The sequence below is a fragment of the Pestalotiopsis fici genome (genome assembly GCF_000516985.1).
Source record: "Pestalotiopsis fici W106-1 unplaced genomic scaffold PFICI_Scf_4, whole genome shotgun sequence".
Taxonomy (NCBI): domain Eukaryota; kingdom Fungi; phylum Ascomycota; class Sordariomycetes; order Amphisphaeriales; family Sporocadaceae; genus Pestalotiopsis; species Pestalotiopsis fici.
Window position 1 is genome coordinate 2,736,578 of NW_006917094.1, and position 18,369 is coordinate 2,754,946.

Consider the following 18,369-nt stretch of genomic DNA (forward strand, 5'->3'; position numbering starts at 1 on the left):
GCATCACCAAGACAAATGGCACACTTGCGCCATAACATGTAATGACACAAGTATGTCTGGTTTTTTATTCTTTGGGGGGATTTCACAGCTGCTTTCAACTCGGTAAGGAGGTGAGTCCTGACCACTGATTTTGACTCACTCTTGATTGAGGGGTACTCTTGTGAGTAGACACCTTGATAGCATGGGTACGGATCAATGGTGTTCGCCCAGCCGTTTCAAGTGCTAGCACAAACAGAAACACCTCAGATCAGTCCTTGACCAGATTCAAATAGGAATCAGAGCTGCCGTAGTCGCGTCCGTATTGTACAAGGTCGGTGTGCCGAACGCTTATTTCATAGTCCTGACCCTTCCTCACAACCGAACCACTTAAGCCCCGAGGGGAGAGTTCTGAAGTTCGGAAAGGCAGAACGACATCATTTGGAACACGCGGCTTTCATCATCTGCAAAAAAGAGGGATTGGTTAGTAAAACGTACAGTAGAGAGTTTCAGGTTGGGCCCCCGGCAGGCTTGAGCGGTTCAGGGTAGGGACTCACTTTGTATTGAATTGGAAGGATGAAGAGGAAAAGAAAAAGTTCCTACCAAGCTACCGAGCTCCAGACCTTCTTGAAGCAATTGGAAATTTGCGCCGGCGCGGGGCCGCTTTAATCCGCCGCTCGAGGGCGGGAGGTCGTCTCCAACCTAAAGGGCTTCCGATGCAGTCAATTAGTCCACTATTGGCTCCAGCGCAAAGGTGAGCCCACTGCAGCCCACTCCACTGAAGCCCACCAGCCTAGTTGTTAGTGGCCATTGAGCATTGAGCTTAGCAGCCGCATACCTTCGTTACCCAATCCGCGTCTATCTACATTAGTATCAAGCCATCAAATCCCTTCCTCGAGGCACTCATTCTCACAATGGATGTGTAGTGGGCGTTGAGACCAGTCTTGATAATCTGCCACTATGAGGAGTGTTGCTCTGCGGTGTCTCTCGGGCGCAAGGCGCCGACTTTATGTCCCGGCCGCCAGCCCAGTGACTCACTGCATTTCATTGAGAGCGCGCCCAAAACAGCTGAGGTGGATCAGTCAGACCACCACCTCTGAGGATGTCGTCCCGGAAGAACAGAATGATATCTCTTCCGGGGAACAGACTCTTGAGCCTACTGCCACGGCAGGCACACCAGAGCAACCTGTTGACAGCCCTCAGGAAACCGACGGTAAAAGGAATGAAAACCATCCATTGAACAGTACATTGGGACAAGTCACGGGGTTTGAGCGAGGGTCCACAGTCGCTCTCTACGGCTTCTTGGGCAAAAGAAGAGACAAGTCCTCGAGGCTTAGCTTCTGCAACCTCGACACGGGCGGCCTAGAAGACGTGCAGATCGTGTCCAAGGTGCGCGAGGATGAGGACAAGCCATGGGTAAAAGATCTGCATCAAAAGCTGAAGGCCACACCGGCCTACAGTCCCGTGAGGGTGGGTGGCGTTCTCGAACACAGGCCACGTCCGGCCAGGAAAGATGAGGACGAGCAAGTCGAAGGAACTCCTGAGCCAGTTGCATGGGATATACAGATGAATAACTTGGAAGTATTCAATGAGTTCTCCAAGGATATCATTGTGTCTGAAGATGCCGTCTGGTCGCCGTCGCAGCGTCACCTCCAACTACGATTCGATCCTTTGCTTCGAAAGCGATTGGCACTTCGCTCAAGTGTCAATTTCGAGGCTCGCAAGTACCTTATGAAGATGGCATTCCACGAATACGAGACTCCCGTTCTTTTCAAGTCAACCCCTGAAGGTGCCAGAGAATTCTTGGTTCCCACTCGCCAGCCAGGACTAGCATATGCACTTCCCCAGAGCCCCCAGCAGTCTAAACAAGTGCTCATGGCATCCGGCATCCTGAGATACTTTCAATTTGCTCGCTGTTTCCGCGATGAGGACTCACGCGCGGACAGGCAACCTGAATTCACCCAGGTATGTGGAATGGGGAGAGTGTGAGCAGCACAAGTACTGACTATTTCGACCAGCTGGATATTGAAATGGGATTTGCTAGACGCAAGGACGTCATGAAAACAGTGGAAGGTATCATCAACAGCGTATTCCATATGCTCCGCGTTTCCGAAGTCCCTCGTGAAGTTGGGGGAGTCCTTTATTCATCAGCCGGCGAACTTTTCGCACGATATGATAAGTCGAGAGATCCCGACAGCCAAAGGTCGGGGCGCACTAAGTTGTGGCCCTTGAGAGACCTTCGTTTCCATCCGCTCGTGCAATTCTCCTACAAGGAGGTCATGGAAAAATTTGGTACTGACAAGCCAGATCTTCGTATTCCAACAAGTGTATGTGCTCAAAGGGTCATAATATGGACCAACCAATAAGCTAACGGTTGCAGATCTGCCGTGTTGAACACTTATTGTCTGAAGATTTCCAAAAGATGATCACAAGTTTGGAGGATCCGATCGTGGAAGCGATACAGTTCAAGCTCAACGATACGCCGTCCGAGCATATGGCTTTTATTCGCGAGTTCATGGAGAACCTGCCCAAGACTACTCTGAAGTTTGGTTCGTCATCGGCGCCTGGTGTGTTTGTTTTTGATGAGTCCAAGCCACTTAATGGTCTTTCCGCCCTTGGCCATCAGGCGGGGGAAGAAATCGCATCCATGGAGAGCAAGTATTGGCCGCGCCTGCAAAATGGGGATCTGCTCATTGTGCATGCCCGTGAGCGTACAGATTTCAAGGGCGAGGGCTGGACAGAACTCGGCAGACTGCGAAAGACAATCTATGACGCGGCTGTCCAGAAAGGCCTAATCGAGCGCGACATCGGCTTCAGGTTCTGCTGGGTCAAGAACTTTCCTCTCTTCACTCCCGACATTGATCCCGGCGAGGGCCAAGGCGGAGCTGCTGGTGTAAAAGCTACACATCATCCGTTCACGGCGCCCATCGACCCACTCACCGCTCAAGACTGGGAAAACATTGAGAACGGCAAGCCCTGGCTTGTCAGGGGAGACCACTATGATTTGGTGCTCAATGGTAATGAAATCGGAGGTGGTAGCCGTCGTATCCACAATCGCGCCATGCAGGAAACAGTCATGCGTTCGATTTTGAAGATGCCCGAGAGCGGTATCGCGCAATTCAAGCACCTCTTGGATGCCCTAGATGCAGGCTGTCCCCCGCATGCTGGCTTTGCGCTGGGCTGGGACCGCTTCATCTCGCTCCTCTGTGATGTCGACAGCGTGCGGGATGTCTTGGCGTTCCCCAAGAACCAGAAAGGAGAGGACCTTTTCGCCAGCAGCCCGTCACAGTTGACCAAGAGCCAGCTGGATACGTATCACCTCACGCCAAGTGACTGGGCTGTTCCGGAGACTGAGGCCTAGGACCAAGGTGCTTTGATTCCATATCTATACAACAAAAAGATCGAAGTAGAAGCATGTCGGCGTTCAGGTGTATATTATTGTAGAAATCATGTAAGATAGAAAATTGTGCGTTTTACTCGGGGCTAATGTGCGTGGATGATCCCCAACTATAAAAGGATCGAGCATTGTAAATAGCCTTTTCAACGTCTGAAACTAGCGAATGAAATCCTATCAGAAAGCTAGCGGCTTGTATAGAAGGAGCCTAAATGCTGAGATTCAAAGTGTATAAAATGAACACTCATGTGAGGTTGAGAGGCGTGTATAATATTCGGACAGCAGTTCGGACAGCCAGTCATATCAGACTCATGGAGAAAGCGGAGAAATGTGAGCTATATATAGCATGGTTTGAACTTGATTTGCAACCAGCCCTTGATAGCTCAGTTGGCAGAGCGATGGACTGTAATTGCTACCATTCCAATTCAGGAATATCCACAGGTCGCCGGTTCAAATCCGGCTCGAGGGACTTAACTTTTGCCTCTTCATGGTTTATTTTATCTGTTAATTCAATGTTCTTTTTCTCACTTCTTCCTCCCACGGAACTTTAAAATTATTGTTTTACTTTTTTATCATCCTTTTCGTCTAGGATTTGTTTTGTCGTTAAATACAAGGGGGAAGGAACATGATACAATTGAGCTAATCTTGCGCCATATACACGTTCATTTTTCATTAGGCATATATAAGGTTTTGAATATGTTCTTGTCCGCATACATCTATGCTGGAAACTGCCAACTTGAATTGGCTATTGATATGATTCTTACTCCGAGATGACTGTTTACAACTTATATGTTATAATTCATTTTTTCAAGCATGTCGGCTTATCGCAACCCGGTAGACGGAGACGGAATGAACGCGAGGGTAAGGTGGAGGAAACGCATACCTCTCTATGATTGATGCGGTGCTGGTGATCTACATTTTGCAGATCCTTCTCTTAAATTGCGGGAAGTTTTCGAAATAGACTTAGATACATACTTGGTTTTGCGCCCAATAGAACCTCATGCAACGGCATCGCTTATACTGATGTTGAGCTACAAATTCAATTCATTTGCCAGCACCTTGGAGCTTCTTCGTAAATATTCTTATATATAGTCACAAACAAGAATAATTCGTATTTATCATGTCAGGCCAAATCAGATTTGCAAATTCAAAAAAGGCTTCAATTTAACCTGCCTAACGTAGGCTACAAGTACAGAGAGATCACCCGTCGACGTCTTTTCATCACTGTCGACGAATGTGGGAAATGCTAGCCAGCCCGTCTATGCCACGCCGTCCCGTAATTATCAAACGAAATCGAGTTTTGTGTATATGTGTAGTTTTCAAGGGGAGTGGGTTGCAGTAATCAGCCGTCTAGATGGCTCAAGACACCCTGCAGTCTATCGCAATCGTGGTAATATCCGTCATACATATCCCCTCCCCTCGTCTGGCTTGTTTCGGGAGTTTTACAAGTTCGGAGCCTTCTCCATACCTCATAAGCTCAAATTTATACCTTGAGCATCTTGGCACAGTAGTCCTCAATCAGCTTCTCGGTAGGGAAGCTCATGAGCTCCAGACCCTGGGCGTAGGGGGTAGGCACCTCAGCACCAGTAATACGCTGGGCGGGAGCCTCGAGGTAGTCGAAAGCGTACTCCATGGTCAGAGCCAGGATCTCGGCACCGAGACCAAAGGCAGGGAAGTCAGAGGTGACAGAGACCAGGCGACCGGTCTTCTTGACACTGTTGACAATGGTCTCGACGTCGAGAGGCTTGACGGATCGCAGGTTGATGACCTCGGCTTCGACACCGTAGTTCTTCTTGAGGCCCTCAGCGGCAGTAAGAGCCTGACCGACGCATCGGGAGAGGGTGACGATGGTCAAGTCCTTGCCGGAGCGCTCAATCTTGGCCTTGCCAAAGGGAAGGACGAAGTCGTCCTTCTGGGCGGCCTCGGACATGGGGAAGGATTGACCGTACATGAGCTCGTTCTCGAGGACGACGACGGGGTTGGGGTCGCGGATGGCAGCCTTCAGCAGACCCTTGGCATCTTCGGCGGACCAAGGGCTGACGACCTTGAGACCGGGGATGGAGCCGTACCAGGCACTGTAGTCCTGGGAGTGCTGGGCGGCGACACCGGCGGCGAAACCGTTGGGGCCACGGAAAGTGATGTTGCAGGGCTGGATACCACCAGACATGTACAGGGTCTTGGCGGCAGAGTTGACAATCTGGTCAATGGCCTGCATGGCAAAGTTGAAGGTCATGAACTCGGTGACGGGGTGCAGGCCACTGAGGGCAGCTCCGACAGCCAGACCACAGAAACCCGACTCGGTGATGGGAGTGTCAATGACACGGCGGTCGCCGAAGCGGTCCAAGAGTCCCTTGGTCACCTTGTAGGCACCGTTGTACTGAGCAACCTCCTCACCCATGATGAAGACCTTGTCATTTTGCTCAAGCTCCTCAGCTAGCGCCTCGTTCAGGGCCTCACGGACTGTGTACTCCTTGACGCCCTTGCTCTCTGCGTATGTCCTTCTCTGCAGAGTAAATGTGGAAGTGGCGCGGGGAACCGATCGGATGGCGGATGCGGCAAAGGGGGTTGCTCGCGAAACAGAGGCAGCTGCCCGGGCAGCAGGACGGAGGTATCGCGACATTTTTGCGGCGGGTGGGATTTGATGAGCTGACAACCTCTCAAGTCGAGTGAGGGAAGAGAGATGGACTAGGCCGGGTAAAAGAGGGGGAGGTGGTAGAGCTGGGTAAGTAAAAGACAGGCCGCCGCAATTATGCCGTCCCAAATTGTCAGTCTCTCACAAGAGGAAGGAGATGAGGTTGAATGGCGCGAAGGGTTCAGAGTCGGAGCTCCTGGGTTTGGGTGGAGGGAATTTTTCTGACACTCTACTTTTTTCGGAGTATCCAGGAGCTCAGTTACGGAGACCGTCCAGTTGTTGGGATCAGATTGGAGCTGGCGCCATGCCCATTCTGGATTAGCGTCTAGTGAGATCGCGACCTGGGCATTTTCAATTGGGATACGAAACTCAATGAATCCCCGACCATAGATATCAATGTAAACAACTCCTCGGATTTGGTGGACAGTTTGTCTTTCTTCACTTGCTGACATACTTCTCATGCATCTTTGGTTGATGAAGCTCTCTCAACAGACAATTGAACAAGTACTGCGTAGAACGAGCGTCTTTTTAATTATTCATCTCTTCGTCCTTGACCTGATTCCTGGACCACCCACGGCCGGAGCTTACTAAGTGCGGCTGGCTTATCGACGCTTTAAACCAACAAAATTGGACATGAGAGACTCGGACCGATAGCATGCATTGTCCTAGATGAGGACCAAAAATATCGCGAACCTGTACCAGACGACAAATTGACATATGGTGACACTATATTACAACTCGAATGAAGAACAAGGTCATTTAATCATATCTATTATGATGATAATAACATTATTACAAATGCTGTAATGCTGCTTTGATGCTTCTTAGGTATCGTATATACAAGAAATCGACGCCGCCGCCTATTGCCTGTCCACCCCCTGATCCTGATTTGGCAGGCAGGCAAACCCAGCCCTGGCCGATGCGATTCTCTATTAAAGTCAATAATAATCTTTTCACTTGCGAATTCCATCATCTCATGAATGTCATTGCTGACAATGCCCCGAATGCCCTTTTCAGATGCATCGTATTCCCGATTGATTCCCCTATTGATTCCCCCCACCCGAGCCGTACCGTCGTAATGCCTTTGGCTAAATGCTTAGTTCTCGGGCTTCTTTCCGACCATCAGGTACATTGGCGTAAAGAGCTTCTCACGGCCACCGGCGACAAGGCAGTCAGCTGCCAACGCCAAGCTGTCTGCAGTCTTTTGTGTTCCGGCCGGGGCCAGCTTGATCATCTCTAGGAGACCAGTGAAGCGATGCGCCGTCCATCGGCCCCACTTGGTCATCTTGACGATAGTAAAGGTGTCGAAGACGCTCTGCATGTACTTCCAATCACCAGCAAGAGGCCAGTACCAAGGGAAGGGGTCGGGGCGGTCTGCCAGATCCTCGTGGTGCAGCATTTCGAATCCGGCAACCTTCATAGCCTCGAGACCATCCGACACCTTAACCATGTTGGAGATACCATCACCAATCTCAATACCGAGACGAATCTCACGGTGGTGCAAGTTCTCATTGTCGTAGTTGTCGGTCATGAGCCACTCATAGACACCAAAGATGCCGCCAGGCTTCAGGACACGCAGGATCTCGCTGTAGACACCCGACAGCTCAGGTGCGTGAACTGTGGCCTCGATAGCGTAGACAGCATCGAAGCTGTTGTCGGGGAAATCCATCTGCATGAAATCACCCTTGACAAACTTGAGTTGGTGCGCCAGACCCTCCTTTTGAGCGTAGTTGGTGGCACGCTCGATCTGGTAGTCGTTGTTGTTGAGGCCGGTGACGTGGCAACCGGTGAACTTGGCGATCTCACGAGCGGGTCCACCGACACCGCAACCAACGTCGAGCACCTTCATGCCCTCCTTGATGCCGATTTGGTGAGCCAGGTAGTGCTCGTGGCGGGCAATGGCCTGGTAGAAGTTCTCGCCGTGGGAGTAGCGGCAGAAGTGGAAGGACTGTCCCCAGCCGTACTCGTACAAGTCGGTCGCGAGATTGTAGTAGTGCCTGGTCAGAGTAGCGTACTCGGCCGTTCGTGCCTGTGATTTGAAAACAAGTTAATTACATTGGTCTCGACTGACATTTCCCGTTGAGCATTATTTTTATTTTTGTCATACCTTGCGAGTTTCCTCAGTCTCATCCTTGGCAGCCTTGTTGTCCCAGTGCTTGAAGTACTCGTCGACGGCAGCCTTCTTTGCGTCAGCACCCTTGGAGAACATGGCACGAATACCACCAGTAGCGGCAGCCGAGTTGCCGTGCATAGCCTTGTTGAAGGCAGCATCGCGCTCACGATCCTGCTTCTCGAGCTCGACCTTTCTAGCAGCCATGTTGAATGATTTGTGGGAGGGTTGCTTTGCGGTGAAAGGGAAAGGGAACTTTAGTGGGCAGTAGTGAGATGGGAAAGTACACGGTCGGGTGGGACAGGCACTTTTATATGAGCAAAACCCTCACGATAGCTTGGCAATCAATATGTCAGAGAAGAGAAAAAGTGACAATGATGTGTGAGCAACAAGAAGGAAATCGTATTCGGTCGCGCAAGAGAAAAAAGAGGACTCGCAAAGGGGCCGTGATCGTGTCTGTCTGGTACTACCCGGGGGCCAGGGAGAAAAGGGACCCAAAGCAACCAAGGGGAAATTAAAATGGGTACCTGCCGACGCTGCTTTCTGTGGTGAGCTGTGCTGTACCTACAGAGATTCGCTGTCCTGCAGCAGTAGCATCAAAATGCCCAATCTGCAGTCTTCTGCCGATTTTAGCGACCCAGCGGTAGTCAAGCTCCCCACCCCCACCATTGACCAATCATGATGGCTGCGTCGGTACATTGCGAGAAGCAACGGGCAGGCGGTGACTGGGATACTCGACATCGACTTGTCCAACCCGACCATGAGGCAACACGAATACGAATTCGACGCCAAGCCACATCCAGCCGCCCAGGCTATTACTACTATATAGCTTGGTTATCAAACAAGGCACGATGCTATCTATACTCGATTGCCTCATGAAACTCATTTCATTATCTTCCTAGGCCGAGGTGTCTTGTGATGTCCTTACAGAATTACCTTTCCGAACGAGCTCCGACCAGCTGCTGCGGGTAAAGTCTTTTCCCGCAGTTCAGTCGATCTTGATATTGGCAGCATCCATATCGCAGTAGTGAAATTGCACGCGGCTCACACGGTTACGCCTCTACAGCTTCCTATATAGACAGCAACAGGATCAATGGCGTAGATACAATATGAGCTTAGAAATGCAGTGCTGCTTGCAAGCAAAATATGCCATTACTCTTTTTCGAAAAATAATCATCTGTTGTGGTTGATTTCTCCAAAGTCGCTTGCTCACAACTAATGCAAGACGTAACGAACACGAAATACATTGCAGTATGCCATTGCTCGCGGATGATTTGACATTCCCAATCGGCGCAAGGAATATGGTAAAAAGACAGGTATAAGGGAGGCAGTTTTCATGACTGATGAGTGACGGAGTGGACAATGTACGTGTCAATGAGCAACTAACAGAACTTATGGTAACGTTTGAGTATCACTTCCTCTTGCCGGCATCTTATCATGAAATGCCACACTGCCGCACAGGATGAAATAGATAAGTCAACCAACCACTATGCTTGTACTGATGACCTCCGCCTGAATAGGTGCGACAGACGCGGCCATATGCGTGACGACGACTTCTTTGCGCATTTGCCAATTAATACCATCTTCTGAGGTATCAAATCAAATGGCAGGCCCCCGTGCCCATCAGCTGCGGTCGGGATAGTATCGTGAAGTTCGATGGAGAGAATGACCCGATAGCAGGCTGCAGCCTCGATTGGGAGAATGTCCTCCCTCATGACATGCCCAGGCAGCGAGGTCCATATACGCTCGTTGACCTCAAAGTCACTAAGCAGGAATCGGCGACCTCCCAGAGCACCCAGAGCAAACACAAGCGACAGTGTCTCGAGGCTCCTGAAGGAGAAGAGCGCCGCGGCGAATGCCCCTACAAATGCCTCCTCCGAGAACAGGAACTCGTCCAGAGCCAGCTTCCGAATGCGCTTGTGCGCCGGCCAGCTTCTGAGAAACTCTGGATCGCAAAGGTCGGTGGCGTGCTGTTCCGGGACGTAGAGAACGTCGAGTTCCGGGTCGAATTCCGTAAACGGCTCCAGATATACCCCGTCGTTGGTTTTGCGAAACTGAAGCAGCGATTGCGCCAAGGAGCGAGATTCACGACAGGCGTGGAGCAGCGCCGTCGCTTCAAGATCCACGGTTTGCGGTATGAGCTCTTGATGGCCCCGAAAGACGCAAGGGAGTCGAACTGGATCCTGGAGGGCAAAGCCCCATATCTCTCTTTGCAACTCTAGAGGCAATTCGCCGAAACATTTAAAGGAGGCCATGATTCATTCTCATATCCCCTTGGTTCGCGGGGGAAGTTTTGGCACCGAAAAAGCTTTGGTGCCAGGCAGGAAGATAGGAGAAATATCCAAAGTGATGCCTCGAAGCTCTCTGGCAAGTATCATGTATCTTGAAAATATCATGTCGATGCAAATGTTGGGAAGTTGCCACTTCTATTTCATGCTAATGTATTTGCTCGGGAGCCATTTTAGTTGCGTCGAGGCCGCTAACATATACTCCTGGGCCGGTCACCTGGCAACTTGGAGCTGGAGATTTTATTGGGAATCATTAAGACCCCCTCAAGCCACATATTCTCGTTTCCTTTGGATCGGCAGTTCCCGTAAAGACCCGCACTGAGTAGCACGTAGAACGTAGTTCATCAGAATATATCCGGCATGCGAAAAAGACCATAGCCCCGAGTTCACAGTCGCGTCATTCACAAAATCTATGGTATTTGAAGCAATTAGCAAATCGCTTATTACAATCGCGTTTCTATGAGTCTGGTGGGTCCCATCTGGATACATGTGCATACTGTGAGACTAGCTGTTTATGCACCGCATGTCATGTGAGCGTACAAAACGTCAGTGGTATTGTATGCACATCCTCTCAATATTTGCAGATATGATGCTCAGAGAAATATTTTATGGGTATTTAACGCCAGCGAAGCAGACTGATCACCACTACTGTGAAAAGCAGAAAAAAGCGTCGTGTCCCTTGGCAATAGACCTCGTTCGATGGCTAATGGTATCATCATATCTGCACTTTGCTCAGTCGCCCTCATTGGACTTTTTACTTTAAAAAAAATTAACGTTGCAACTTCAACGTCTCATCCATGAATTTTAGCGCGTAGGTCGCCGTCAACTGGCATGTCTTCATATTATGTTTGCCGTCTTGAGAAATTTTTATCTATTCCCCCGGCCTCGACCGCGGCGAGGCCGATGGCCCCTCCCACTACTGGCATTCCTTGAGCCTTGATTTGACGGTCGGGGAGGTAGAGTTCCGGGTGGCGGATGCGGCAGCGACGCCGTGTTGCCTTGGAATGTGTAAGCTTCCGGCATGGGAGGTGGAGGTCCAGAGGGGAGCGGTGGGTTCCAGGATCCGTTGGCTTGGTAGTATGCCGGCGGCGGCGGAGGCGGAGGAGAGAACTCACGTTGTCCCTGCCGACGCTGACTGTCCTGGCGGCGAAGGCTACTAAACCCACCGCGCTTCGGCGGACCAGGGCGGCTGAGGTTGGTATTGATTTGGATGTTGCCACGAGAACCACTTTTTTGGACTGGCTCATGGATGAAACCGTCGTCAGAATCGTCGCTGGAAACATAATAAATGTGCGTCTTCTTCGTGGCCTGTCCTCGAATATTGAAGTTCTGACCCGGTTTGATTTGACTCGGATCTGACCCAATCCAGGCGATGGCAGAGTTGGGGCTGGCCGGATCAACATAGAGGTCGCGGATAGCTGAGGACCAGATGCGCAAATCAATGGCCAAGTCGCTTCCTTTGGTAGCGAGCCCGCATTCAGGGCCATAATGGCCTTCATTTCCGCAGGTATAGCAGAAGCATGGGATTGTTTTCACCTTTTTGATCTCCACCTCGGTATGGTTGAAACTTTTCCAAATCTCAACACACTGATCCTCAGTATGAGGAGACCCGCAAATGGCACATGGCTCTCTCTCCTCTCGGGCCAAGGCAATCTTCTCATGACATGTGGTGTTCGCATGGCCTATCTGATGGCATTTGGTACATCTTTGCTTCGTGGGGCATCCGTAACGCGTATGCTCAGCGCTTCCGCAAAACTGACAGAGAAGCTGAGGGCAGCTGTCGGATGCGTGCTTCGTGCTCACACAATGTGTACAGAAGAGTGGGTTGTTCTCTGAACCGGGGAAATAAAGCTTGCGATGTTCGAGCTCATCTGCAGTAAGTGCTGGGATCTCTGTGGCAGAGACGTCCACATGAACGCTCTTTTCATCTTCGCCATCATCAGGGGACGTGACCTGGTGTTCTGAGGGCGTCGTACTGTCCTCAGGTACAGTATACTGCTGTTTTGAGGAAGATTCGACAAGCTCTGTACTTTCCCCAGATACAACCTCGTGCTGCTTTGAGGAATCATTGACGAGTTTGATCATCTTAGGAGTGAGCTCATCAAAGACTGGCTTCGCAGCGCTCCGTGCTGAGGCCTTGTCCTTCTTGGTCCCTATCAAGATACCTCCTGACGGGCCGACAAGGGCATTCAGAGCATTACGAATCAGTTTGACCCTTTTCGCAGAACTACTCACGGATGTCAAGGAGAATTCATTCTCTTCCTGGAATGCGAGGATAATGCGCTCAAGATTGTCCCGCATCCAGTTTCTCCAAAAGTGCGGTCTGAAGCGTTCGCCGTGATTCAGCTCATTATCGCAGGCCAGCTGTTCGAATCTAGCTGCGTTGATCTTCCAATCCTTGTTCATCATCGGGAAGGAGACAATGGCTGGTGAGTTGGCCTCACTCTTGGAAAGGTTCGCCTTGGGCGGTGCCTTTGCAAATGAGGTCCGTAGGCTTAGACCTACGCCTTGGTTCCCACCACCACTGGAAGGGTGGGACTTATCTTTGTCCTGCTTGGACTTGGATGGTTCCGCACCGGAAGCATCTGGGGTTGTCTGGGCTACAGCTGGATGAGAGTCCGCAGACTGCTGTTCTGCGGAGCTCGCACCAGGTGTTGGCTCGTTGTGCGAACCTGTTTCCGGCTGACCATTAGAATCATGCTGTGGTACCTCTGCCTCTGGAATTGCAGCAGTCTCTGGGTGAGGTGCAGCTTGACCAGCGACGGACAGTTCCACTATCTCGCCATCATCTAGGTCATCTGCGTGTGGTATTTCCGGCTCTGGTTGAGACGAGCTTCTTCTGCGTCTTTTCGCCGACGGCGACTCGCCAGCGTCGCTTTCACGATCGGGTGTCAAGCCCTTCAGCTCCTCGCCATAAGCGCGCGTTCTTTTCTGACCAGATGTCCCGTTTGGACTATTCGGCCCAGCCGCATCCCCGGCGGTTTCCATTCCGAGTGTCTGAATCCACAGGCTCAGAAATGTGCAAAATATGCGATCTAAGGCTGAATAGATGGATGTTGCTTAGAATTTTTGGTTGCAGCAGCGTGCAACCGCAGCGCGTCTCAAAACTTCTTTAGCCGGCCCACCAGGAAGGAACAAGCATCAATGCCAACCACGGACGAGGAAAGTACCGTTGCTACAGTGACTTTTTATTACTCAACCAGGAGATGCAATGAATTAATGGCACTTGAGAAGATGCAAAGTTGCTTGAAATGTTCACGGAACCCTTTTTTGTCTTTGTATCTGATTCAGAATCATTTTCCTTGCAAAAAATATTGCCCGACTGAGATTTGCGCCGGATAAACTGCGGCAAGAATCCACTAACGTTGACCATGACTTCATTCCCTAAGGTGCGGCGGCATCGTTGTGGAACGCGAATGAGATATAGTAGTCCACTATTACAGGCCATGCGCATGCTCTCAAGATAGGCCTACATGATGTACATGTCGCTTGCAAACGATCGCTTATATTACATTTCTTTACTTCTTGGCATCATTTTTTCTTTGCATGTTGATGAGTCTGCCATTGCTTCCTTTTAAGGAGATACTCCCAACCTCAGGGTAGCGGCGGTTGGAGTTCAAGACATGCAGCCTTATTAAAGACGATGGCTGTGCTAATTTCCACAAGCTTCCATAAAAGTTGCATTTCCATCTTGGATCGAGAAAAAAAAAAGGAGTCAATGTCAAGGAACATATACATGGTATCCTACAAATCTTTAGATACAATGCAAGTTATATTAATCCTCAGCAGACGCATCTGGCTAGTGACAGCTGGAGCTATCTTTCTTGTGCATGGGGCTGCAGGTGACCGGGTCATACACGTGCCGAACTCGACGAAGCTATGAACAGTCGAAGCCAGTTGGGGACGAGCTGTTCAGACTGTCCAGAAGGGTCTTTTTAGTCTCATGGGGGGCCCATAGAATGATAGAACCCTTCTCAAGCCCCTGAATGGAAGCTCGCGAGCTACCCGTAGGGAGATGTAGGCAGGTAGGGGTTGGAGAGCAAGTGCATGGACAAGCCTAGCAATTTGGACCTGGGAAGCATGGGAGTAGGGAGCCTTTAGACTCTTCCAGGCTAGCACAGCCCAGAAGCGAACTTTCAACTTTCTACGTACTAGGTATAGTCTACGGGCCATAGTCTCCTGTCCTTGTCTATGCATTCTCTTCTTTTTTNTTTTTTTTTTTTTTTTAAGACCCCATTGCCCCGTCTTGGTTAATGAAGAGAATATGATGATGATGAGAAAGATGGAAGAAGGAGAAAAAGATGAAGGGAGAAAAGGCAGCAACTGCTCTTCTCCTTTTGAGGTCGAGAAGGGTGAACCGCTAGTGTACGGCTGCTAAAAACTACATCAAAGGTAAGAAAGACCTGCCGCAGGCCAGCTGCTGCTGCTGCTGCCGCCTCCAATTTAGTTGGCAATTAGTAGCTGGCAGATTGATCCGCATCTGCTGGCCATTGCTGGGGCTCCACGTCTTGGTCCCCTCTCGGGTCCCGCGCGTCGCAGATGTCTCCAACCAGACAGAGGCCATGGAGATAATCTCCCCAACTTTTCAGTCGTGTCTTCTACGTAATAACAGGTATCCGTGACTTCACACAACTCTGCATCACCGCACCTTTTTTTTTTTCCTCTTCACTTTCTTCCTGTCACGATCGATCCACTTGTTGGCCACTGCCCACTGCTGCCGGCCCCCAATTCTACTCCTTGGACGTGCCTGCATTATCTCTCGTTTGTTCTCTACTTTTCGATCTTCTTGTTTGCTCTTACTCCGAGCCACTGTCGCTGTAAACACCACCCCCCCCCCGGTACATGCTGTACATTACTGTAACACCCGGGCCAATCCACCACTAAAAAAGGCCCCCCTCTCTACTCCCCCAAAAAGTCTCGATCCTCCCCGGCATCGCTACAACATTTACGCATTCCCATCGTTTAGAGTTCTGACGCTCATTCGCCATACATTTTTCTTGAGTACCAGTCTTATACACCCTTCGGCATTCCGATACCCAAGGCTTGCTTCTCCTTCCGAGCCTTCATCCATTCACGTCTCGACTTTTGCGATCCGAGCACATCCGTAGCCTGTACCACCGAGCTACATACACATATTTCTGCCTCCAGCAAGCCCTCTTGGCCGAACTCTGCAGCAGCACCGCTCAACGTTGTCGAACATTCACGTAGTCTCAACCGGCTGCGTCGATTGTTTCTCGTAATCGAGATAGGGAACCGAACCGACGATAACCCCTTCAATACCGCCAAAGTGTCTTCCCCAATAGTTCTCCCTCGCACCGTCTCCTACGACGCGGGCACAAACCAACCCCGGCGAGGCGACACATACCTCAAAGCAGGAAATATGGCAGACCAGAAGCAGACAAGGAGACGCAGGTCTAGTAGTATCCTGCAGATTTACCAAGAGCCTCAGGAGCCCATTGAGCAATTGAGTGACCAGTCGGCCCTGCCAAACCTTAACGCGCAATGGGTCAATGCAAAAGGTAAGTTGAAAGGAGACGACCAAAATTCGAGAATGCCTTGAACCGTCCTGCCCGTGGCGACATGTCCTAGAGTTGTTCGGCCGGCAGTTTTCACCCTCTTTCCTCCCAAGATTTAAACAAACTCCAACATTAGTACAACGGCTAACCTGGTGGTCAACTGATAATTAGGTGCTTGGACAATTCACTTTGTCCTCATTCTCGCTCTCAAGATCTTCTATGACGTTATCCCCGGCGTGTCACAGGAAACCTCTTGGACTTTGACAAATATCTCGTACATGTTTGGATCGTATCTAATGTTTCATTGGGTCCGGGGTACGCCATTCGAGTTCAACAGCGGCGCCTATGACAATCTGAACATGTGGGAACAAATCGACGATGGAGCTCAGTACACGCCTGCCAAGAAGTTCCTACTCAGTGTACCCATTGTACTCTTCTTGCTCAGCACTCACTACACCCATTATGATTTGACCTACTTCACCATCAACTTTCTTGCTACACTGGGTGTCGTGATACCGAAATTGCCATTTGTAGGTTCCTGGAGATCCCCGGCTGCATCATAACTCTATTGCTAACCAAATCAACAGAGCCACCGCTTGAGAGTGGGTCTCTTGTCCGGCATTCCGGAGGAAGCGTAGGCAAAGGCGGAAATGCAGCTATGGTGGAAGTAAGAAATAATAGAGGCATGGCAAGGCGTCTTCGGCCAAGACATTTGTTTTGGCGTTCGCGGACATACTACATCTTTTATCTGGGCAACACAAAAAAAAAAAAGAAAAAGGGCCACAGCGCCGGGAGGCTGCTTGACAAAGGTATTGGCAACAACTCTAGAGGCCAGTCATGAGCGGCCAGGTTTTTTTTTTTTCAGTAGTGTCAGGAAACGCAATAATCAAGTACAAGCGATATATGTTTCAATTCTTCTACCGATTCCATTTGATGCCGGTGAGATCTGCAGGCTCAATCATCCACCTAGTAACTATTCGTATCGCTCAACGAAAAAGCATTGAGTCGGCGCTACTTCAGCCCGTTTGGGTTGCACCAATCGCTGTTGGGCCGACAGTTTGCTCGGAGCAGTATCCTGTCGATTAAACACGTTTTGGGCATTTTCACGCAGGGACCTTCAGGCTCTTTTACAAGGAGGTACTTGACTGGGGCCTGGTTCTAACGGTCGGGTAGACAAGAATAAGGTCTAAGCTGGTGGATACGGTCCGATATTTGATGCCGAGATTGATGATCATGTATGTCACCACATCTAGAATTGGGTTATTCTTGGGTGGCGTTGACGGCCCGAGAATGCATCAATTAGCTATTCAACAGCAAGGAACAGAAATATAAACTTCTGTCATCATGCCATTGACTTTCCGGTACTCTTCCTTGTCGGGGATCGTGGATGTGGCCCCTCGCCCCAGCGTATACTGCTGAGTTGAGCACGCAGTTCCGTTCAGAGTCATGTATAAATCCCCAGTTCAGAGGCTGTAGCCTGATGTGAGATTTGTCTCGTTTCTCTCTAACCCTCCTCTGCCAACCCGTCTTGTAAGAAAAGGATCCGCTGGTTTATGATATACTCCTTCCAAATACTCATTGCCTTGTTATTATATACTTATACATACTTCCACTTGCCTCGTCCTGACTGCACTTCCATTTCGTGCTAATCAATCTTATGAAACTGTTTTGATACCCCACCTCTTTGGTATATCTGCAGATCACGCTTGCAATTATGATACCACGTGTGGTTCTTGTCGTTTCTATACTCATCCATCTTGCCGGTCTCGGTCAAGCCTCTCCTGCCGCACGACGCTCGAGCCATAGGCAGATTGATCTTTCTAACCATGGCTCCAACTCCAGCGAGTATGTTGAACCTCGAGCTATCCTGAAGACACGTTTGCATGTCACCATTGTTGAAAGGGGCTCAAGTAAGACGGTCGAGACAACCTCTTGCACCACGACCACGCCGGCACCACAAACTACGACATCAAGCAAGTGGGAGCATAAGACTTCTAGTACGTCGTCTTGTACAAATGATGGAGACCACGATGATGACGGCGATGGCGAATTCGAGGAGGAATATGGCTCGACAGGTCACCATGGCCATCATTCTCGTCCTCATGGAAGACCTCACAAGGGAGAGACTGTAACGCAGACAGAGACGGAGACGGAAACCGAGACCGAGACTGAGACGGACTCTGCAACTACCACTGCCTCTATCACACACATGGTGACGTTCTCCATCACCACGACTGTCTCATCATCTTCGAGCACCTCTTCTCCCTATCCATCCAGCGGCTCCGCATCCTCTGTACCTTGCACATCGTCCAGCAGTTCATCATCATCCAGCTGCACCTCTTCCAGCAGTACAACATCGCCAAGCTGCAGCTCATCTTGTAGCTCATGTAATTCATGTGGCTCGTCGCCCAGTTCATCCTCTTCTTCATCCTCTTCTTCATCCTCTTCTCCAT

At 50.2% G+C, this 18,369-nt stretch overlaps 7 protein-coding genes across 7 annotated transcripts in view; 4 read left to right on the top strand and 3 right to left on the bottom strand.

Moving 5' to 3' along the window:
• Nucleotides 1-936: 936 nt before the first annotated feature.
• PFICI_06845 (uncharacterized protein) lies at nucleotides 937-3,337 on the top strand (the record flags this gene model as incomplete). The annotated part of the gene is made up of 3 exons (XM_007835426.1): nucleotides 937-1,941; nucleotides 1,995-2,303; nucleotides 2,357-3,337. The coding sequence occupies 3 exons, from the start codon at nucleotides 937-939 to the stop codon at nucleotides 3,335-3,337; spliced, it is 2,295 nt and encodes a 764-aa protein (XP_007833617.1).
• Nucleotides 3,338-4,853: 1,516 nt separating this feature from the next.
• PFICI_06846 (Pyruvate dehydrogenase E1 component subunit beta) lies at nucleotides 4,854-5,990 on the bottom strand (the record flags this gene model as incomplete). The annotated part of the gene is made up of 1 exon (XM_007835427.1): nucleotides 4,854-5,990. The coding sequence occupies one exon, from the start codon at nucleotides 5,988-5,990 to the stop codon at nucleotides 4,854-4,856; it is 1,137 nt and encodes a 378-aa protein (XP_007833618.1).
• A 1,108-nt stretch (nucleotides 5,991-7,098) lies between these two features.
• On the bottom strand, nucleotides 7,099-8,319 carry PFICI_06847 (Sterol 24-C-methyltransferase; the record flags this gene model as incomplete). The annotated part of the gene is made up of 2 exons (XM_007835428.1): nucleotides 7,099-8,031; nucleotides 8,110-8,319. 2 exons carry the CDS (start codon nucleotides 8,317-8,319, stop codon nucleotides 7,099-7,101), a joined length of 1,143 nt encoding a protein of 380 aa, XP_007833619.1.
• A 1,511-nt stretch (nucleotides 8,320-9,830) lies between these two features.
• PFICI_06848 (uncharacterized protein) lies at nucleotides 9,831-10,334 on the top strand (the record flags this gene model as incomplete). The annotated part of the gene is made up of 1 exon (XM_007835429.1): nucleotides 9,831-10,334. The coding sequence occupies one exon, from the start codon at nucleotides 9,831-9,833 to the stop codon at nucleotides 10,332-10,334; it is 504 nt and encodes a 167-aa protein (XP_007833620.1).
• Nucleotides 10,335-11,267: 933 nt separating this feature from the next.
• On the bottom strand, nucleotides 11,268-13,388 carry PFICI_06849 (uncharacterized protein; the record flags this gene model as incomplete). The annotated part of the gene is made up of 1 exon (XM_007835430.1): nucleotides 11,268-13,388. The coding sequence occupies one exon, from the start codon at nucleotides 13,386-13,388 to the stop codon at nucleotides 11,268-11,270; it is 2,121 nt and encodes a 706-aa protein (XP_007833621.1).
• A 2,392-nt stretch (nucleotides 13,389-15,780) lies between these two features.
• PFICI_06850 (uncharacterized protein) lies at nucleotides 15,781-16,554 on the top strand (the record flags this gene model as incomplete). Its single annotated transcript, XM_007835431.1, has 3 exons — nucleotides 15,781-15,919; nucleotides 16,088-16,446; nucleotides 16,504-16,554. The coding sequence occupies 3 exons, from the start codon at nucleotides 15,781-15,783 to the stop codon at nucleotides 16,552-16,554; spliced, it is 549 nt and encodes a 182-aa protein (XP_007833622.1).
• A 1,076-nt stretch (nucleotides 16,555-17,630) lies between these two features.
• The window catches only part of PFICI_06851 (uncharacterized protein), a gene marked incomplete at both ends in the record, with an annotated part of 2,342 nt that continues 1,603 nt past the window's right edge, over nucleotides 17,631-18,369 (top strand). The window contains one exon of the mRNA XM_007835432.1: nucleotides 17,631-18,209. Coding sequence (XP_007833623.1) covers nucleotides 17,631-18,209 — 579 coding nt within the window. The remainder of the gene's footprint in view (nucleotides 18,210-18,369) is intronic.